Source organism: Hibiscus syriacus, unplaced genomic scaffold (genome assembly GCF_006381635.1).
Source record: "Hibiscus syriacus cultivar Baekdansim isolate YM2019G1 unplaced genomic scaffold, ASM638163v2 tig00112529_pilon, whole genome shotgun sequence".
NCBI lineage: Eukaryota > Viridiplantae > Streptophyta > Magnoliopsida > Malvales > Malvaceae > Hibiscus > Hibiscus syriacus.
This window is the reverse complement of record NW_024063357.1, coordinates 1-20,521: the sequence shown is the minus strand read 5'-3', so window position 1 is coordinate 20,521 and position 20,521 is coordinate 1. Positions and strand designations below refer to the sequence as shown.

Here is a 20,521-nt window from a genome sequence, read left to right as displayed (position 1 = left end):
CAAAACCATTTATCATTTGATTCATATAAAGCATTTCATAATTGAATTAAAATATGTTTTCTAACAAAACGTATCAATTTACTAACTGTTCAACTTGTATCATTTTATTCTTTTAGCCCAATGCATAACACTAAGAATTCAAGGTATCTGAGTACATTGAGGTTGTGCATAAATGCTGTCACCACAGCTCATATAAATTGCACCGAAGTGCCACGTAGAATTTGTCCCGAAGGACCACATAGATTGTCCTGGAGGACTGCGTAAAACCCTCGACTCTTGGCATGCCAACTATACCCCTAATTCTCATACATATACATTGAGCTTTAATTTATAATTTTTTTTCACCATAAACCTAAACTCAACCCGACCAAACTTGAACCCAACTTTTTTTTTAAAAAAAATCCTATTCAATTGGATCGGGTCGGGTTGAAACCCATCAGCTTCGGGTGTCATGCCCAAACGCCCATCTTCAAATACATAGGGGCGGGGTCCAAATTCCTGTTAGCCTTGTTATACCCATTTGGAAAAGCGTCGCCGGCGCCGACGCCTCCGTTGTTCATGGCGGTGTCTATCAACTGTATCCCAGCTGTATGCTCTCTTCTTTATTAAACTTCTCTAATTTTCTTTTGATTTTGTTTTCTTTTTGATTGATATAAACTAAGATGTAAAAGGATGAGAATGTTTTTGGATAAATGTTGATTAATTATTGTAACAATATGGAGATGTTGGGTTTGAGCAGATGAATATCTTCCAATTTAATTTGTTAGGGGAGCTTAATGGTTTTCCTTTCAATGGAATAATTTGAATTCGGTAATGTGAATTTTACGTGAAGAGTGCAAATTAGTTTTGTTTGTTTTTCAGTTGTAGGAGTGAGTCCTCTCGGAATTGATTATCGGAACATGGCGGATCCCGAGCCAGGGAGGTGTATAAAAACGGGGGAAAAAATGGTGGTGCAGTAAGAATGTGATTCCTTATCAGAAGTATTGTTTGAGACACATGCATAGGGGTTGTCGTCGGCGTTCAAGAAAGCCTGTGGAAATTTCTAAGACTGCTTTGCGTGACTCGACACAGGCTAAAATTTCCATCGAATTATGGGAAAACTCGAAAAAACTTTCAGCACCTGTAAGTTCTCAAAACATGAACCAGTCTTCCTGTAATAACAGCACAAGCCATAAGACCCGTGCTGTCACTACTATAGGAAGCAACAATGTATGCAGCAACCGAAAGTCCATTAATGCCAATGCCGAAACTAGTAGCACCATCATCACCGCAACAGAGAACGACGAGAAAAATGATCCCAAAAGGATCAAAATCGTGACTAATACTAGCGAGAAGTGTGAAGAGAAACCCTCTGTTAGTGATGGTAGTAGCATCAATAGAAGCTGCAAGAGTGTAAACAGAGTCACTGTCGCTCATAATATATCTCCGACTGTGGGCTTTTCTCCAAAAAGCGTTCTTCAAGTTAGCGGTACACATTTATATAATGTTCCCAGTACATGAATCTCACCGCTACTCCATTCGAGGACCTTCTGATCCCGTGTCTGTTTTGGCTATAAAAACATGTTATATATGATCAAATATATAGGTCCTTTGAATTTGGTTGTGTTGCATGTGTTCATGATCGTTTCTTGCAGGAATCATTTGATAGTCTGCATTGTTTGCTAGTCCAAAAGATCTATCGGAACTTCGGAAGGTTCTTTTTGAATCGAGAAGAATTCTTCCATGTTATTCCATATATTTTACAATGTCATTTTAGCTTTAGTAGTTTATGCTTCTATAATGTAGGTGCTGAAAAATGTTGTTATTCTTTTGGGTACTAAGCAACAACAGCAGTTCCCTCGTTTCCAAAATCCAACTAGAGCTTGAACCGGGGAGGTGTAGAAGAACAGATGCGAAATGATGGCGGTGCAGCAGGGACGTTATTACCGATCAAAAATATTGTGCACGACACATGCACAGAGGTGCTAGAAAGCACCCCGAGGTTTCCCAGTCTGTTGCTACTTCGACTATCGGTGATTTTTGACCTAGTAAATTAACAATAGCCAACAGACCAGCATGTTCAGCCCCGAGCACCAGTCTGTCTATCTCTATACCAAGTCCTCCGCTCATTACTCGAGATGAAAAGAGTATGAGCAGCAGCAGCGAGACGACCATCAGCAACACCATGCTTACCATCTTGGACAATGGTAACTTCTATGCCAACTCGAGATAATTGAGGCGTTTCTTCTTGTAGACATGATAGGATATATTGGTATATCCATCTGCGATTACTTTATAATACTCAGATATCAGTAGCCAATACTTGAGTTGAAAATTTTTGTTTAGGTAGAAAAAGGGTGCCTTCTATTGCGTATTAAGGTGTGCAAAATGGGACAGCTCTTACTTTAATGTACTTAATTTCCCTCTTGGGGTTCTATATGCTAGAATTTTTTAATTTTCTCTCTTAAATTGGTACCATATTTTTGATTAATCTAAGTTGGTACCATTTAATTCTAAATATTAACTCAATACGACGTGAAATTGAATTACACTGTTCCAACTTTCATTTATGGTTGGAACTACTAACCGCCATCATAAAAAAATTAGCTTCATCAATGAGCATATCATTTTCAAACCAATTCTTGACTTGCAACAAAAACCAATGTCTGCCGCTAGAGATGACAATGGGTCGGGTTTTGCTCAAACAGATATGACCTGAAAAATATACTACACCTAATTTGACCCGACTCAAAAATTATATATCCTCCAATCGATTTCGACCCAATCCGAATTTTTAAAGTATAAATCTGATTCGACCCGGTATAAAATAAGAGTTCATTAAAAAATAATAATTTTTTAAACAAACTACATTATTATCCTTGGGTCGGGTTGGAGTTTTTTTAGCCATCCACATGAATCCAATCCTCGCTGAGCTTGAATTTTTCTAAAAACAAATTTTCTATCTTATCGGATCAGGTCGGATATAAATCCATCGGTTTGGGGTTAAATTGTCATCCTTACCGGTAAGCAAGACAAGTACAGGTCACAGTTATGCAGGTATAAACATGCACTCTATTCAGCTGTAAAATTTAGAACAAAGGCATGCACATATTGGCCAATTTATGCATTCACTGGAATACATATAAGTTAGTATGAGCATGATCAATCTAAAAGTTCTTGAAATATAAAAAATTAAAATGTAAGCAGCAGGCTTGGGGGAAGATGGGCCACGTGTAACTGAATCATTGATGGTGACTACAACTGCAACCAAACTTCGGGGAAGATGGCGATGTGTAACTGAGGCGACATAAATGGTGAATACTACTGCAATTAAGAGTTTGGGTTATCTTCTCCATTGGAGAGGAACAGGAGCATATAACTTGGTAGAGAATAAGCCACAAAATTAAAAAATCAAGAGGCTCTAATTGGTGAAGGATCTTGAATAGAAAAAGACACCACCTAATGTAAACGTGAGCAAGGAGATAAATATCAAAACATGGTAGTTTAACACCCGCCACACGGTACCCTCTGTCCCAATCCCTTCGAGAAGCATAAGCGAAAACGTTCACGAAAACTCGTCTCATTTTCTTGGCTGCCAAACAGAATTTCCTCTCCATGGATTTCTCCGACTCATTTACCTTCACAGCTTCGCTGCTGCTGCTGCTGCTGCTGCTGCTCGTCTCACTGATCTCCATCAAGTTCTTCACTTAAAACTGAGTCAAAATCGGAGACAGAACAAGTATCATCCCGTTGCCGGCACGTTCGTTAATCAGCTCCTCAACTTCAATAGATTGCATCATTATATGACAGATCTTGCGGCCAAGTATCGGATCTACCGGCTGCTTACCCCCTTTCGGAGTGAGATTTATACCTCGGAACCGGCCAACGTTGAATATATGCTAAAAACGAACTTCGTTAACTTTGGAAAGGTACATTCCCGTTTCTTTATTTTTTTCACTTCAAAAAGTACGATTACTTGTGTAGTAGAAGAAAGTAGCTCGATCTCTAATTAGATAGTAGAAAGTAGCTTGGTCTCTAATTAGATAGGAGTTGGAAACACCCAGATTTAGGTCTATTTTACCCAAAAAAAAAGCAACCTAAAAAGTTATCTGTTTGATTACTGAAACGAAATCTACATACAGAAATAACACGTTTCTGGTTTCCAATTTGTGTCGTTTTGTGGACAGGGTCATTATAATCACAGTTTACTAAGTGATTTATTAGGTGATGGAATCTTCACTGTGGATGGGGATAAATGGCATCAACAGAGGAAGGTATCAAGCTATGAGTTCTCAACAAGGGTCTTGAGAGATTTCAGCAGTGTTGTCTTCAGAGAAAATGTGGCAAAACTTGGAAATAAAGTGTCCGAGGCGGCAAATTCCAATGAGACAATGGACATTCAAGCAAGTTCAATGGGTGAGATCTAGTTGAATTTTGGGTAAACATATGGAATGAATCTTGTTCTTTTCTGCAGGATTTGTTTATGAAATCGACTTTAGATTCAATATTCAAAGTTGCATTTGGAGTTGAACTGGACAACATGTGTGGATCAAATGCAGAAGGCAAGGAGTTTGCGGCTGCTTTTGATGATTCCAGTGCTTTAACCCTTTTTCGATATGTCGACATCTTCTGGAGGATCAAGAGATTTCTGAACATTGGATCTGAAGCTGCACTGAAGAAGAATTTGAAAGTAGTTGATGATTTTGTATATAAGCTGATAAATTACAAGATCGAGCAATTGCGGGACTCGAAAGACGATTCTGAAGTAAGTGAAATGGAGCTACTTAAAAGCTTTTACATGAATTGATGTAGAATTTTGGGATGACTATTCTGTGGGATTATGCAGATGAAAAAGGAAGATATTTTAACTAGGTTTCTCCAAGTATCTGACACTAATCCAAAATACTTACGAGATATAATTCTCAACTTCGTAATCGCCGGCAAAGACACAACATCAGCCTCTCTGTCGTGGTTTATATTCATGCTTTGCAAACATCCTGATGTTCAAGAAAAAGTTGCTGCAGAAGTGAAGGAAGCGACTAAATCAATGGAGTCTGAAGATATTGCCAAATTCGCCACTAGCCTGAGCGAAGAGGCTTTAGAAAAGATGGTTTATCTTCATGCAGCTATAACTGAAACGTTAAGGCTCCACCTGCAGTTCCTGTGGTAAGGAAGTTTTCCGTGAACCTCGAATTCTCTTACTGAAAATTCTTGATTCATTTCCGGGAAATCGATTTACAAACCACTTCAATTGCAGGATGCAAAGGTATGTTTGTCCAATGATACTCTACCGGACGGGTTCAGTGTGAGGAAAGGGGATATGATTGCTTATCAACCTTATGCAATGGGTAGAATGAAGTTCATTTGGGGTGACGACGCAGAGTACAGACCGGAGAGATGGCTCGACGAGAACGGCATGTTCCGATCGGAAAGCCCTTTCAAGTTTACAGCTTTCCAGGTATGCAAGACATGCACTTCAACACTTCACGACTCGTTCTATGCTTCGGTCACCATTTCGGATCTCAAAATGTTTCACTGGTGTGATTTCAGGGTTGAAGAAGTGAAAATACTGACCTTTGTTTTCCATTGATTATCAGGCAGGGCCTCGAATTTGTCTGGGTAGAGTTTGCTTATAGGCAGATGAAGATCTTCTCTGCTGTGCTTCTCTCCGCTACTTTGTGTTTAAATTGAGTGATGAAAATAGAACCGTCACAAACAGGACAATGATCAACCTTCATGTAGATGGGGGCCTTCACGTTCGTGCGTTTCGTCGATGTCGTACTTAAAAACCAAAATCGACTCGTTGAAGCGAACAACTGCACGCTTTAAATGCATCTGTACTATGTGAAACTGAATCGTCCCTTAATCTAAAGAAGATGAGATCGGAAATTGCTAAATAAATGAAACTATGTTGTTTAGGCAATAATTTGCAATTGCATCAAACTAAACCATACTAGAATGGGTTTAATTCCCATCTTTTTGCTTGCAATTCCTTGCAAAATATTCCAACTAATTAAAAAAATCATAATGAACTTAATGCAAAGCTCTAAAAAAAAGTAATTAGGGTCTTATTCCCTGCTTTTTATCTGGGAATTATACACATATATATTTATAAAACTTGAAAGAACTGCCACATGATATGATATTTTGTTGCTTATCTCGAAACTATCGGTGGGAATTATTATACTTAACGTTATATTTTAATCTAGAAAAAAATCTTAGAATTATTATATTTAACGTTATATTTTATTCTAGAAAAATATATGAGAATTATTATACTTAACGTTACATTTTAATTTTGTTGCTTATTCATCATTAAAATAATAAACAATGATGTTGATATGATATTTTTAAATTATTTTTCGTTTTCCATTAAAATTATATTTTTTTTTGGCTATGAAGGGGTACACCCTGAGCGCCTCCCATTTTTTTATAAGGCTTCTAATTTTTCTATTATATTTTTTAAATTTAACCTTTTAATTTTCTTTAATTTTAGTTTTTTATCTTTATAATTGAGGTCCTAATTTTTAAATCCTATTTTTTTATCTTTATAATTGAGGCACTTAATTTTTTTTCAATCCAATTTTTTACATTTATAATTGATGATCCTAAGTTTTTCAATCCCGCTTTGTATCTTTATAATTGAGCTCATGATTTTTTCAATCTCACCTTTTATCTTTATAATTGAGGCCCCTAATTTTTTCAATATCACTTTTTACCTTTATAATTGTGGTTCCTATTTTTTTCCAATCATACTTTTTATTTTTATAGTTTAAGCCCCTAATTTAATAATTTTTATACGATTTATTAACACAATATTAAATTAATTATTCAAAGTGTTAGAATATACTTTCGTTTTATAAGTGTCTATATTTTAGTTTCGCTCAAGATCCCAAAAAATGTCTAAGACGAGTATGTATTTATTATATAGTTTATTAAACATAATAAAAAATCATTTACAAACAAATTCATTTATTTATTTTTGCTCTTATAATTTAATTTTTTCGATACTTATTGGAGGTCTAATTTTTATATTCGCCATGGGCCACTAAAATCTTAGAAACGGACTTGACTATAATTTTTAAAACATGTTAAGAGACTACCAAGTAATTATTATTTAGGGTTTGTTTGTTTCAAGTAAAATATTTTCTGGAATACGTTTTGCTCATTTTTCAGTGTTTGGTTAGAGGAAAACTAGTTGGTCAAAATAAAATATTTTCCTGGTCAACATAATTTCATTTGCATTTTTTGAAAATGACTAATGATCTAATTTTCCGTAAGTCATTTTCTCAACTTTTCACTTCAAAGAATAAATAATAAAATAATTTTATTTTATGTATTTAATATTATTATAATATTTTAATATCAATTTAATCAAAATATTAGTTATTAAAATATTAAAATATAATTATTAATATTTTAATAATATTTTTTAATATTATCATAATATGCTCAATTACATGTAATAATATAATATATTATATTTTTATTTCAATAATATATAATAAATTATTAATAATTAATAGTGTTATTTATATATTTAATATTAATATAATAATATAATAATATTTTAATAAATAATTTAAAATATATTAATTAATAATTTTCAAAATATAATATATTTTTTTGATTGTTGATTCAAAAAATATAATATAATTATCTTACTTTAATAAATAATTAATATAATTTATTATATTTTTATTTCAATAGAATGTACTAATTTTAATATTTTATTTATAAAATTATATAAAATATTTTAATGATAATGAATAAATTATTATAATATTTCAAAAATAATAATATTAAATTTTATAATAAATATTATTATTTATTGTATTTAATATTTATAATAATAATTTCTAAAAAATTGATCAATTAGTGAAAAATAATTTACACAACATCCATAAATAATTGTCTTCATCCTCAAAGTATATTCTAATTTTATGACGGCTTCGACAAGGACATTGGGCAACACAAGAGATTAGGAATCACAAAACTGCGTACACCTAAGGAGGTCACTCTGAGCCTTATATCCTCACTCGATACACTTAAAGTAACAGATAAGATGGACAGAGGAAATTGTACCATTAAGGTACACATTTTTTTACTGTTTTCTATGGCTTGCGTTCAGGTGCCTGCATTATAAATGCTTATCGTGTCATCAAGTCCGTTTATATGCACCTCATTTGCTTCTAGCTTTTTATCTTATTTTTTTGGATAATTTAATTTTTATTACCCAAAGAAGCAAAAATTCTACAAAAACAATATCTGATCACCTGGAGTAATTACATTCTAAAATACAAAATCAATCGGTTTAATCTATACCCCAAGAAATACCTACAAGATCTTTAATGCTTTTGAAGATGTCAGCTGGATTTCGAGACCAACCTTTGAAGATTCTACGATTCCGTTCCTCCCACAGAACATAAACGTTAGTGTTCCAAGCGATTTTGAGAATAGCGGTTAAGAGAGACTTGTCTTTCCATAAATTACTTGCCCAAACAACCATTTCTTCCCAGGATCGAACTGTCTTTTTTAAACCACAAAGGTGAAGGATATTCTTTCTTAAATAAGCAGCAAATGGCAGTCAAAGAACAAGTGATTTCGAGTTTCCTGCATGCCGTTACAAAGAACACAAGTCCCAGAAGAAATGATTCCCATACGTTGTAATCAGTCTCTAGTGGGAAGCCTATCTAATATAGCCATCCAACCAATTAAACTATGCTTGGGAATATGATGTGGGAACCATATAAAGTATGCCATGTCTTTTTGTCCCCCTTGTTTCTAATCTCTTGCCAAATTTGTCTAATAGAGTGGGTTCCATTCAACAATAACGAAGAGCTTCAATTCTGAGCTTGAAGATTTTCCTAAGACTCCAGCTTGTGTTTGCATATTCGTTCATAGTCCTAAAATCAGATTCTTTTAGAACATAAGCATGGATCCATACAACCCATAATGAACATTCACCTGCAAGAATATTTTTAATATGGTTAATCATACAAGCTATGTTCCATTCTTTCAGATTTTTCAGTCCTAATCCTCCCTCAGATTTCAGTTTGCAAATGTTCTGGCAACTGACTCTCGCACCTGTAGCTGATTTATCAGAGCCTTTCCAGAAAAAACGTGAGCATAGCTGTTCAATTTTGCTGATTATTGAGTAAGGTAGCAGCAGCTGTCTGCACCAATAATTAGCAATGCTGAACAACACTGCTCTAATAAGTTCTAGCCTTTCTGCGTAGCTCAGTGTCTTTCCAGACCAGAGATTGAGTCTGGATTTGATGATGAGAATGAGGGGTTCACAATATTTTTCAGTGAGCTTTCTTGTAACAAGAGGAATTTCCAAATATTTAACAGGCAGTAAACCATGTTAAAAACTAGTAGCTTGTTTGATGAGATCAATATTATTAAGAGAGATACCAACACAATAGAAAGAGCATTTAGAAGCATTAAGATTAAGACCAGATACTCCATAGAATTATTCCAGCACAGAAATGACTCCTATAACAGAATCAACATTACCTTTGCAAAAGATCAATAGGCCATAAGCAAAGTGAGACCTATTCTTTGGCATTTAGGGTGGAAGCTAAACAAGCCTTTTTCAACAGCAAGATTGAGCATTCTTGATAGGACATTCATAGAAATAACAAAGAGAATAGGAGAGAGGGGATCTCCTTGTCTTATGCCTCTTGCTCCATTGAAATATCCAATCAAATTACCATTGAAAGAAATTGAAAATCTAGCCTCAGTAAAACATGCTTCAACCCAATTATTGAACTTTAGGGGAATATTTAAAGCTCTTAGCACAGAAGAGAGAAATCCCCAATGGAGATATCAAAAGCTTTTTGAAGATCAATCTTCATTGAGCATCTAGGTGAGATAGTTTTTCTACCATATCCTCTGACCAGTTCTTGAGCAAGAAGGGTGTTATCCACAATACTCATTTCTTTTATAAAAGCAGTTTGATTTAAATAGATTAAGTCAGGAATGAAGCAAGTAAGTCTCTAGACTAGGATCTTTGTGATAGCCTTATAAATAACAGTACAACAAGCAATTGGCCTGAAGTCCTTGACTTTGCATGGATTGGGATTTTAGGAATCAAAGCCAGAGTGGTTGCATTAAAAGCAAGGAGGAAAAAAGTATGCTGGAAAAAGTATTTGATAGCCGCCACTACATCCTCACCAATAATATGCCAAGCAGATTTGAAGAACAGAGGAGTATAACCATCAAGGCCAGGGGCCTTATCATTACCCTGGCAAAAAAAAACTTCTTTGATTTCTTGAGTGGTGATATCTTTGGTCAGGAAAGATGGAGAAGTAGAGGGAAAAGAGCATTTCAGAAAATCAGTAAAAAACTGAGGATCGGGGACATTAACTTTGGGATCAGCAATCCCAAGGAGTTTGGTAAAGAAAGAAAGTATTTCGGAAGACATTGCATCAAAGGATTCTAAACGATTACCCTGGTCATCAATAAGCATCCTAATAGTTTCCTTCTTTTTCTTAGCAGCAACAGTCAAATGAAAATTTTTTGAGCATTGATACCCTTCTTTAATCCATTTCACCTTTGCTTTTTGTTTTAAGAAATCTAACTCAGCTTCTTCTAAGTTTTGCAGTTCATGCTGAATCTGCAATTCTTTTTCAATTAAATTTTCACCCTTCAGAGAGAGCAATTGATGATTTTCCAATTTTATTCTTTTGAGTTTAACCCGAGTAGAAATATCACTAAAACAGGAAGAATTAAGATTCTTGAGGCAGAATTTGAGGTGTTTTACTTGTGGAACAAAATCTGCATAGGGTTACCTTGAAAAGGAGTCTGCCAGGAATTCTCAATCTCAGTCAGAAAATTCGGGTGAGAAGTCCAGAAATTAAAAAATTTGAAAGGCTTAGGTCTATTTATGGGGTTATCTTTAGAAAACCGGACCAATGCCATACAATGATTGATATACCTGGGGAAGAAATTCAACAAATGAACTTTGAATGATGTTAACCCAATTAGAGTTAATGAGAACTCTGTCTAGCTTTCTAGCAATGTAGTTTTCAGTTTGCTTGTTGCTCCAAGTGAATAAAGGTCCAATGAAAGGGTGGTCATGGAGGTCAAGATCTTGAGTTAGATCTTGAAAATCTTTCATTTCAGAAGTGGAAAAGGGACAGAGGAGCTCATGGTCAGAGCTTTCATTAGGCTGCAAAATGATGTTAAAATCACCTCCAAGGATCCAAGGGAGGTGACCAATGGATCTTTCCAGGTCTTGAATATGCTACCATAGCTGTCTTCTGGTTATATTATCATTGCTACCGTAGACTGCTGATAAAACAAATGTTTGACCCAGAAACTGACCTTTAACAGAAATAATCTGGTCATAGACTTGAATTGTAGTAAGATCGATATTCTTTTTCCAAAGAATCCAAATTCTCCCATTATTAGCAAAATCATAATTGGAGCTAACATTCCAATTGATTAGTTTAGAGTGAAAGATGTCCTTAGATTTGTCAGCCTTAACTCTTATTTCTAAAAGACATAAAATATCAACATTGTTCTGAGAAGCCCTAAGAAGGACTTTGTATTACTTTAGAGGATGGTTGAATCCTCTAATATTCCAGAAACTTACATTCATTGAGAAAGGATTTTCAGTGGGGTTTTTTCCTCCCGACTGTAGCACTTTTGATTTTATTCAAATTTTCTTTTTTTTTTCTTTTTAAGATCTTTAACAAGTTCAACCACTCCCTTTGAAGCAGTTCTAATTTTCCTTTGTGGAACATCTTGACTAGGGGGATTTCTTCAGTAGAACTAAGTAACTCGAATCTATTATTTGAACCAGCACAATCAGCCTTTTTCTTAGAGGGTCTTCCCCTACCACGTTTAGGAAATGTAGAGTTATTTTCAGGATGCGTTGAATGATAAGAACTGAGTTGGTTTTCAATAGCTGAGTTAGCTTGAAGATCATCTTGATTTTGACAGAATTGAATGACAAAACTGTCTCAAGATTTGTATCTAAAGGATCAGTGGGAGGTAAGTCTGGTAGTACAGGCACGACAGAAAGTTCAGGATTTGAAGATTCAGCAGAATTAGCATCACTTGGAGGAAAATCCTTAGGAGATATATCAGAAGTGGACGGAATTAGAGGAAGAACTTCTCCATGAGAGTTGGCAATTGATGATTCTTTGATTTTTCAGACTTGATTAGAGGCTGGAATTACACTGTGTTTAACCAAACAATTTTTATCAATGTGACCAAAGACCTTGCATTTCCTACATCTAGGAGGAAGCCAAGGTATTTCAATGAAAACAGAGGTTGATTGTCCATTCTGAAGAACAACTTCAACTTGTTTGGGGATATCATCACTCACATCAATTTCAACACACACTTTTACAAATTGCAATCTTGTTCTATGAGCAGTGACAGAGTCTATTGAGATGGGAATCCCTATTCCGCTTGCTATGTAGCTTAAACCTATTTGGTTGAATAACTCGAGTGGAACATTATAAAGATGAACCCAAATTGGGATTTTTAAAAGATAAAAGTATAGTTGTTTTAAGCTAGATTCCCATTTCCTTAAGATCAACTGTTTATTAAGAATGTGCCATGGTCCATTTTCTAAGACTCATTCTCTAGCAGCATCAGAATCAAAAGAGAAAATAAAGATGTTAGGGCCTGCTAGACTGACATGAACCCGAGAACCTTGAAGCGCTTTTGTCCAAAGATTGTCAACAATACGCTGCATTGTTGTGAAATTTGGTGCTGGACCCAAGAATTGCCCTACTAGGGAAAGTTTCCACTCTGAAATTCCAGCTTCCAGAATCTCGGCTGGTGGGATGATCGTCGGTATTCCATCTTTGACTTTCGGAGGGAAAAAATTGAGGCTGTTGCTTGTGGAACTCCCAAATAATTTTCTCCAATCCATCGATCGATAAGAGCCAGGGAAGGGACAAACGAAGATGAAGACCTCCTTACTTAATAACCCAGAACGTGCGAAGAAGAGACCACCGGAGACACGACAAGATCTCGGAGTCCGTTAGGCCTGCTAACGTGCACCCAGAGAGAAGCCACTATCATGCGCCGCGAGAGAATCCAATACTTATTTTTGATAGCACAAAAAAAAGAGAATTATTTTTATCTTATTTGGTGTGTTCTGTAAATAGGGATTTTGTTCTTTATTTTTTGTCTGGTTTCTCGTTTCCTGATAAATATAGTTAAATCTGTATACTTCCTGCTTGTGTACCATAAGTTTAGCAAGGAGGAGCAACTGATTGCTTTGGAAGAAGAGAAGAGGATCCTCGAAGAGCGGAAGAGATTGAAATAAGCTGGAGCTGTAGGAAGCACAATGGATGCACTTGACGGAGCAGCATCATTGGTTGGTACAGGTATCGTGCTGGGGTTGGACTTGTAGGGAGTGGTGTAGGTGCTGGAGTTGGGATCATCGGGAGCGGTTTCGGAGCTGTTGGCACTTGGCAGTGGACCGAGCAAAGCCGGAAATTTCATGGGCAGGACCTTCACAGGGCATTCCAACAAGAGAAGTGGATCCTCAACTCCAGTGAATAGCATCCAAGAAAATGGCGGTGTAAAGCCACTACAGTGAGTGGCACATCCATGTGAATTTGGCCCTTCAGTTTGTTGTAGCATGCAATATGCACTAAAATACAGAGTTGCATCTGCATACATTTCTAGGTCTGTTTTTTTAAGGTTCGACCAACGAAAGCAAATCCGTGAAGAAAAAAAACGGCCTTTCGCTGTCTAAAAAGATCCGACTTTCGCTGTCTAAAAAGATCCGACACCGACTTTTTGTCATCAACGAAACGATCTGATCCGAAACCAAAAATGATTATGAAAAAAAAAGCTTCTTCAATCTCTGAGGGAATATTCTCACGTTCCAACAAGTTAAATTAGGCGTCATCGTGAATAAAGTAACTGTTCTTTCGGGTAACAACAAATATTATTTTAATTTTAACTATCTTGTGAGTCGATAAATTATTGGGATGGCTTTATTTTGACCTTTGACAAATCAAGTGTTGAACTTGACTCAACAATTAGGTGCTCCTTTGAATTCCTTTGTTCCCACCTTTCCCCAGTTTATCATCTTAAGGTTAAACTATCATATCAAAAATTCTGTTAAAAAATTAATGATTGAAACTATTAAACAATTTAGTGACTTAATTGATAAAATTTATAATTATGTGATTAGAATAGAGCTGTCCAGATAGTTTAGTGCTTTACATGATAGCTTATCCTAAAATAAATAGAGAAAGAGTGAGGGTGTCTCAGTCTCTTACTTAACTATTTTCACTTTGTTTTGTCCTCTGGCCTCTTCCTTTTTCAACTCTACGTTTGCAAGCTGCAAGCATCTTTCTTTTTTTCTTTTCCTTTTTTATTACTATTTCTACTTTACGAGGCGAATAACAAGTCAAAAAAGTGAAAACTACCCGCCAGTTTACTAGGTTTCTTTACGTTTTGCTTTAGTCATCTCATGTGTAGTATAGTCTTATTTTTGGGCAATTTTCACGAGATAATGTTCTCGATTTTTTTTATTCACGATATAATGTTCATTTCAGATTAATTGCTGGTATGGGGTGAATTCTACAGTGATCTCGTAGGACGCCATGCAATCCAGGCGACCTTGTAGGACGCCATGCAATCCAGGCGACATACGGGAGATACGAGTGACATACGAGCCATACAAGCCATATACTCACCATGCAGACGAGCCATACCCATGCAGACGAGCCATACAAGCCATATACTCACCATGCAGACGAGCCAGCCAACGGAGAGGTCGCCATGCAAACGAGCCAGCCAATAGAGAGGTCGCCAGCAGTCTGGGCGACCTTGTAGGTCGCCATGTAGTCCGGCGACCTTGTAGGTCGCCATGTAGTCCCGCGACCTTGTAGGTCGCCCCAGCGTCCACATTCCTCCCCACTTCCTCCCGAACCATGCATGCACATGCAGCCAAATAACTTCACGTGCTCCTGCTCCCCGCTGCATGCCTGCATGCATGCCAATAAGTTCACGTGCTCCTGCTCCCCGCTGCATGCCAACAGCATGCCATGTGATCCTAGCTCACGAGACGAGACCATGCATGCACAATAATTGAACCATTGTTGGTGAAATAATTGAGGCAGTCGGTTATATATGGGGTGTGCAAATTGCAAGAAGAAAGATCACACATAAAAAAGAAAAAGGGAGAAGAGATTCAGCCGAGAAAGAAAGAAAGGGAGAAAGAAAGGGAGAAAGAAAGGGAAAGAAAGGAAAGTAAGTAAGAATAAAGGGAGATAAGTAAATTTGTTTATATTTAAATTAGTTTATTATTATAATGTTAATTAGTTTATTAGTTAGGGTTATATGATTGTTAGTTTAAGTTATAGTATACATAAATTAAAAATATTTAATTAGTATGTTTTGATAGTTATATAGTTAAAAATATTATTAGTTTGTTTTGTTAATAGTTAGTATATAAAAAAATTATTTAATTAGTTTTTTGGTAGTTAAATAGTTAAGTTATATTGTTTGTTGAATATATATTATAAAAAAATTAGTTAGTAAGTTTATAGTAGTATTATAATGAAAAAATAGTTTAGTTAGTTTAGTTATATAAAAAAATATTTTATTAGTTGTTTAAGGGTTTGGTGTTTACGTTTATATTTTAAAAAGTTTAGTTTGTTAGTTTATTAGTTTATTATATTATAAGTTATATATTAAAGTTTAGTGTTGTAAATTAGTTAGTTAGTTTATATTAGATTATATTAAATGAGTTTTTAAATATTGTTGTTTTTTTTTTACAGATTCATTCAATGGCTGACCAAATTCCACTGTTGAGGCTTGACAATGAACATATTTCAAGTCATTTGGAATAATGGTGAATAAATATTTGTTTAATGAATTATAATTAATAATATTTGAATATTATTTTATGATTGTGATAATTTTTTTGAAATATTTAATTAGGAGGACGAGCAGCGAGTCCTTCGTCTTCGCTACATAAAGTGCCCAGCCACACCCACTAATAGAAGAATTTGCAAGAGGCTGGATTTTGGTATGTCACATTTGTGCGAGATTACAAGTTGGTCCCGGTTTGATCAGTGCGTTGATTGAACGCTGGAGACCAAAACGCACACGTTCATTTGCCGTGTGGCGAATGCACGATAACTTTGGAGGATGTGGCAATGCAACTCGGGGTCCAAACTAATGGGATGCCGGTGGTAATGTCACATGAGTTTAATAAGGTGGAACAACTTTGCAACTTGTTTCTTGGGAAAGCGCCCGTACCACCAGAGTGTAAAGGGTGGCGGGTGAGGTTGTCATGGTTGAAGAATGAATTTCAACTTCAATCAAATAGTACGGAGCACGAATTATATATGCAACACGAGCATATATATTACAATTGATTGGGGAATTTTGATGCCTGATAAATCCGGTAGTTATGTTCACACTCAGTATCTTCTTTTTTAACAATTTTGAGAATTGTAGGCAATATAGCTGGGGTTCGGCGATATTGGCGTTCTTGTATCGTGAGATGTGCAAGGCGTCATTAGTCGTGAATAATAATACATAGAAATCGGTGGATGTCTGTTGCTTCTACAATCATGGGTTGGCATAGACTTCCGTTTTGACACCGATTAGTCGGACTGCGGTTGACTTTCCACTTGCCGGAAGGTAATATGAATCCTCTATTTTAATATAAAATATTAATTAAAAATATTTATTTTGATTAAAATTATTGAACAAAATGTCTCTATTTTTGTTTTGATTGATATACAGATGGAGGCATAAAATTGAAGGCACAGGGTTGGTGCACAACAACATTAAAGAGTTCAGGTTGAAGATAGACATTAAGGCCAAAAAGAGGTATGCATAATTTGTATTTTTTAATTATTATTTTAATTAACTATATTATCTAATTTAAATAAATTTTATTGTTTTTGTAATTTTACAGTTTAATTGGAGACCATACATGAATGAAGAATTATTTGCGTTGATACCGCACGATATTTTAGATGGGTTTCAATATTGGTGTGCTGTTACACCATTGATCAATTTGCTTTTGTTGAGATCCAATTTGGGGATAGAGTGCTGAGGCAATTCCACTTCCACCAACCTATTCCGCGAGTCCATGGGATCATGACCTCCTCCAAAACTTAGATGGTCGTCGTCCAGTGAATTGGGTTGAGACGCATGACGACCTGCACAGATTTGATGGTCGTCGTAAGAAAGCGTTAATTGGGTTGAGAAGCATGCAACCTACATTAATGCTTGGAACAATAGGCTTCATTCATGCCAACTCTTGACGCCATTCAAGACGACGACTTTAATTTGAGACTTCGCTTACCTTGCTTATTTTTTGGATAATGGAAAGCCGTTCCTCACAACAATAGTAGAGAGGCGACAATTTTTGAGGTTTAAGAAAAGATTTGGTAAAGCTGAATACTCTCTACCGAGTGGGAGTGGGAGTTCATCTCTACAAACTGAAGCGGAAATGACCGATGTGGATAATAGCGCACCACAATCGTTGCATCACGCAGTTGATGACTCTACTGGCCCGGCATACATACCAGTTTGTGCAGCCTGAGGCACCCATCTATTCTCCTACGTTTTCGTCGACGTATGACTTTGAACACATGACAGTTCAAATACCCCCAATGAATGAGGGGGATGAGTACAATACTCCTGAGCCACAACGGCCACAACGTATCAGACGTCCGCCCCGACATTATCATTCAACAACCCCCACATCGACAACAATGTAAACCTCGTTTGCTATTTATTACAAATTATTTATTGAAATTAGACTACTTTTTTTAACCTTAACAATGATGTTTAGTATCAAATAATTACTATCAAATAATTAGTATTAATCATTAGTAATATTAGTAAATCATTAGTATCAAATCATTAAATATTTAAAATCATTAATAAATTCGACTATGTATAAATTTAAACTCAGTAATCCACACTGTACACTACTTTGTTAGTATTCTATAATTATTAGTAATATTATTAAATCATTAATATAAATAATTACTAAATAATAACATAATAATTATTATAAAATCATTATTATAATGATTATTATCAAATCATTACTAAATCATCAAATCATTAAATATTAAATCATTATTAAATCATTTTTATAATGATTATTACTAAATCATTACTATAATGATTATTATCAAATCATTACTAAATCATCAAATCATTAAATATTTAAATCATTATTAAATCATTTTTATAATGATTATTACTAAATCATTGTTCATTGTTCATTGTTCATTGAACCAAAAATCATTAAATATTAATAATAAATTATTATTACTAATCATTACTATCAAATCATTAAAAATTAATAATAATTTCATTATTACTAATCATTACTAAATCATTACTATCAAATCATTAAAAATTAATAATAATTTCATTATTACTAATCATTACTAGTCATTACTATCAAATCATTAAAAATTAATAATAATTTCATCATTACTAATCATTACTAAATCTTATAATACATAGAAATTCATAGAAATACATATATCATTACTAATGATGAGGCCTATATCTTGGTAAATTAGGACAATTGTTTTTTGATGGCCTTCACCCCTACATAATCCGCATCTCTTTGTTTGACCTCTCTCTCTAGCATGGAATCCATACTGGTATGAATACGAGTGGACTCAGGTCGACCCTTTGACTTCTGCGAAGCATTGGATTTGGCAGCCATTCGTCATGATCTTTTCTGAGCCAATATGATTCATTTGGTATCGTCTGAACTCATACTGTAGACATTTAATATCCTACGTAAGTGAAGCACTCATCAACATAAGTGTATGCGCTTACACCAGCATACATACATGCTGCGACTGCATGAGCACATGGATATTTCCATGCCTGAAAACGACCACATCACACCATTTATGTCGTAAATCAACTCTAAATGTTTGGTCTTCTCCTCCGACGTTACGGCGTATGCACGACACGAAAGTATGACCAACTCGGTCGAAATTATGAACAACCATTGATGTTGCCAATCGCTCATTTGCTTCCATTGATTCCACCACTGTAGGAGCCCAAGTTTTACCTCTATTATAAGACTCTCTATTTCTTTGCCTTTGTCCGACCAAACTTTACCCAATCTAAGTACGTCTCTTTCATCACACTCGCAATTGGGAGATGGCGTGTACCTTTTAGTACCGAATTAATGGCCTCAGCAAGGTTTGTGGTCATATTCCGTATCTCCGACCTTCGTCATATGCTTGTGACCATTTTTCCCGCGTATTTTTGAAGCCCACTTCCAAACACGCTGATCATCGTAAATACCTTCAAATTCTCCAATCTCTTATCAAATTTGGTCGACGTAGTTCGATCCTGTTTCATATATACTGTGTTAAACCGCAATTAAAAAACCATGTAAAAAATGCACAAATATTGAAAATAAACTTACCCATGCTGACTATCTCGCTACGAATGTGTGCGTTATGAAATTGGTCGATACTATTCTTGCCAATATGACGGATACAATATGTCGGATATGCATACGGAGGTATCCAACGACTTCCTGGTCGTTCAATTGCCGCCAAATACCCGTTCCTCTATCGGATATCAAGCAAACTCCATCTTCACGAACGACATATTGACGTAGATTGGTCAGAAGAAATCCCAAGCCTCTGTTGTCTCTCCCTCAACAATGGCGAATGCAATTGGGAAGATATTTCGCTCACCATCTTGAGCAACTGCCATCAAAGTACATGCCTATATGACCATACAGCCACGTACCATCTACTTGGATCATACGTTTACAAAATGGAATCCTTCAATACATGCCTTGAATGCCCAAAATAGTCTATGAAATATTTTCTTCCCTGGCAGAAGTTGACCTTCTTCTCATATGCGGGCATGGTTTGAGACTTCACTATGGTTCCTGGGATAAATCGCTTCATTGCTTGTAGCAAATGTGGTAGCTCATTGTACGATGTATCCAATCTCCATACGTCAGCTTCATTCCTTCATCTTCGCATTCCACACCTTGCCATATTTACTTGATATCCAAATTGCTTCGAATAGATGCAGCTAACACTGACAAGATATCCTTGGATCCTTTTCAACCATCGCCTTCACGTATTCACATATTACATCGGAGTCCAATAGTCGGTGGTCTTGTTCGATGAAGTTTCGCAAACACGTGTGCGGACCATTGTACCTCGTGATGACCCAAACATCGTGCCTTTGATTTTTCGACACTCTGATCTTCCACTTGCACTCTAGGCCATATTTTACACACTTCGCGTATAGGGTTTTCTGGTTGGACTCTGCAACATGGATATCAACATGGCATTTTATGCAGTACTCTTTAATCGCTAGGGTAGCTTCATTTTTTCCTCTGAATTGCACCCCAACTGAAAATTCACCAGAATTATCGAATGATGCAGTCATTTGGTATGGAGGTAAATGTGGCATGTCTGGGAATTCAGGTGCCCTCATCGCATCATAGTCTATCTCGTACATGTGAGAGTAGCTTCATACGGTGCCGGAACTTCATCAATTGCACCTCCACCAAAATATTTTC

At 35.7% G+C, this 20,521-nt stretch overlaps 2 protein-coding genes and 1 pseudogene across 2 annotated transcripts in view; 2 read left to right on the top strand and 1 right to left on the bottom strand.

Moving 5' to 3' along the window:
* The window catches only part of LOC120181581 (kinesin-like protein KIN-UB), a 36,745-nt gene extending 28,366 nt beyond the window's left edge, over nucleotides 1-8,379 (bottom strand). The window contains exons 1-2 of the mRNA XM_039186675.1: nucleotides 8,368-8,379; nucleotides 3,624-3,630 (exon numbers count right to left, since the gene is read on the bottom strand). The gene's annotated coding sequence lies outside the window, so the exon portion shown is untranslated. The remainder of the gene's footprint in view (nucleotides 1-3,623; nucleotides 3,631-8,367) is intronic.
* LOC120181576 (growth-regulating factor 9-like) lies at nucleotides 997-2,218 on the top strand. The gene is made up of 2 exons (XM_039186671.1): nucleotides 997-1,462; nucleotides 1,821-2,218. Exons 1-2 carry the CDS (start codon nucleotides 997-999, stop codon nucleotides 1,898-1,900), a joined length of 546 nt encoding a protein of 181 aa, XP_039042602.1. The 3' UTR covers nucleotides 1,901-2,218.
* On the top strand, nucleotides 3,378-5,902 carry LOC120181582 (annotated as a pseudogene).
* Nucleotides 8,380-20,521: the final 12,142 nt, after the last annotated feature.

Coding starts and splice junctions, on each gene's coding strand:
- LOC120181576 (XM_039186671.1), top strand. CDS start 997: ATGCATAGGGGTTGTCGTCGGCGTTCAAGAAAGCCTGTGGAAATTTCT. Junction 1,463..1,820: donor TCCAAAAAGCGTTCTTCAAG/TTAGCGGTACAC, acceptor TTTGGGTACTAA/GCAACAACAGCAGTTCCCTC.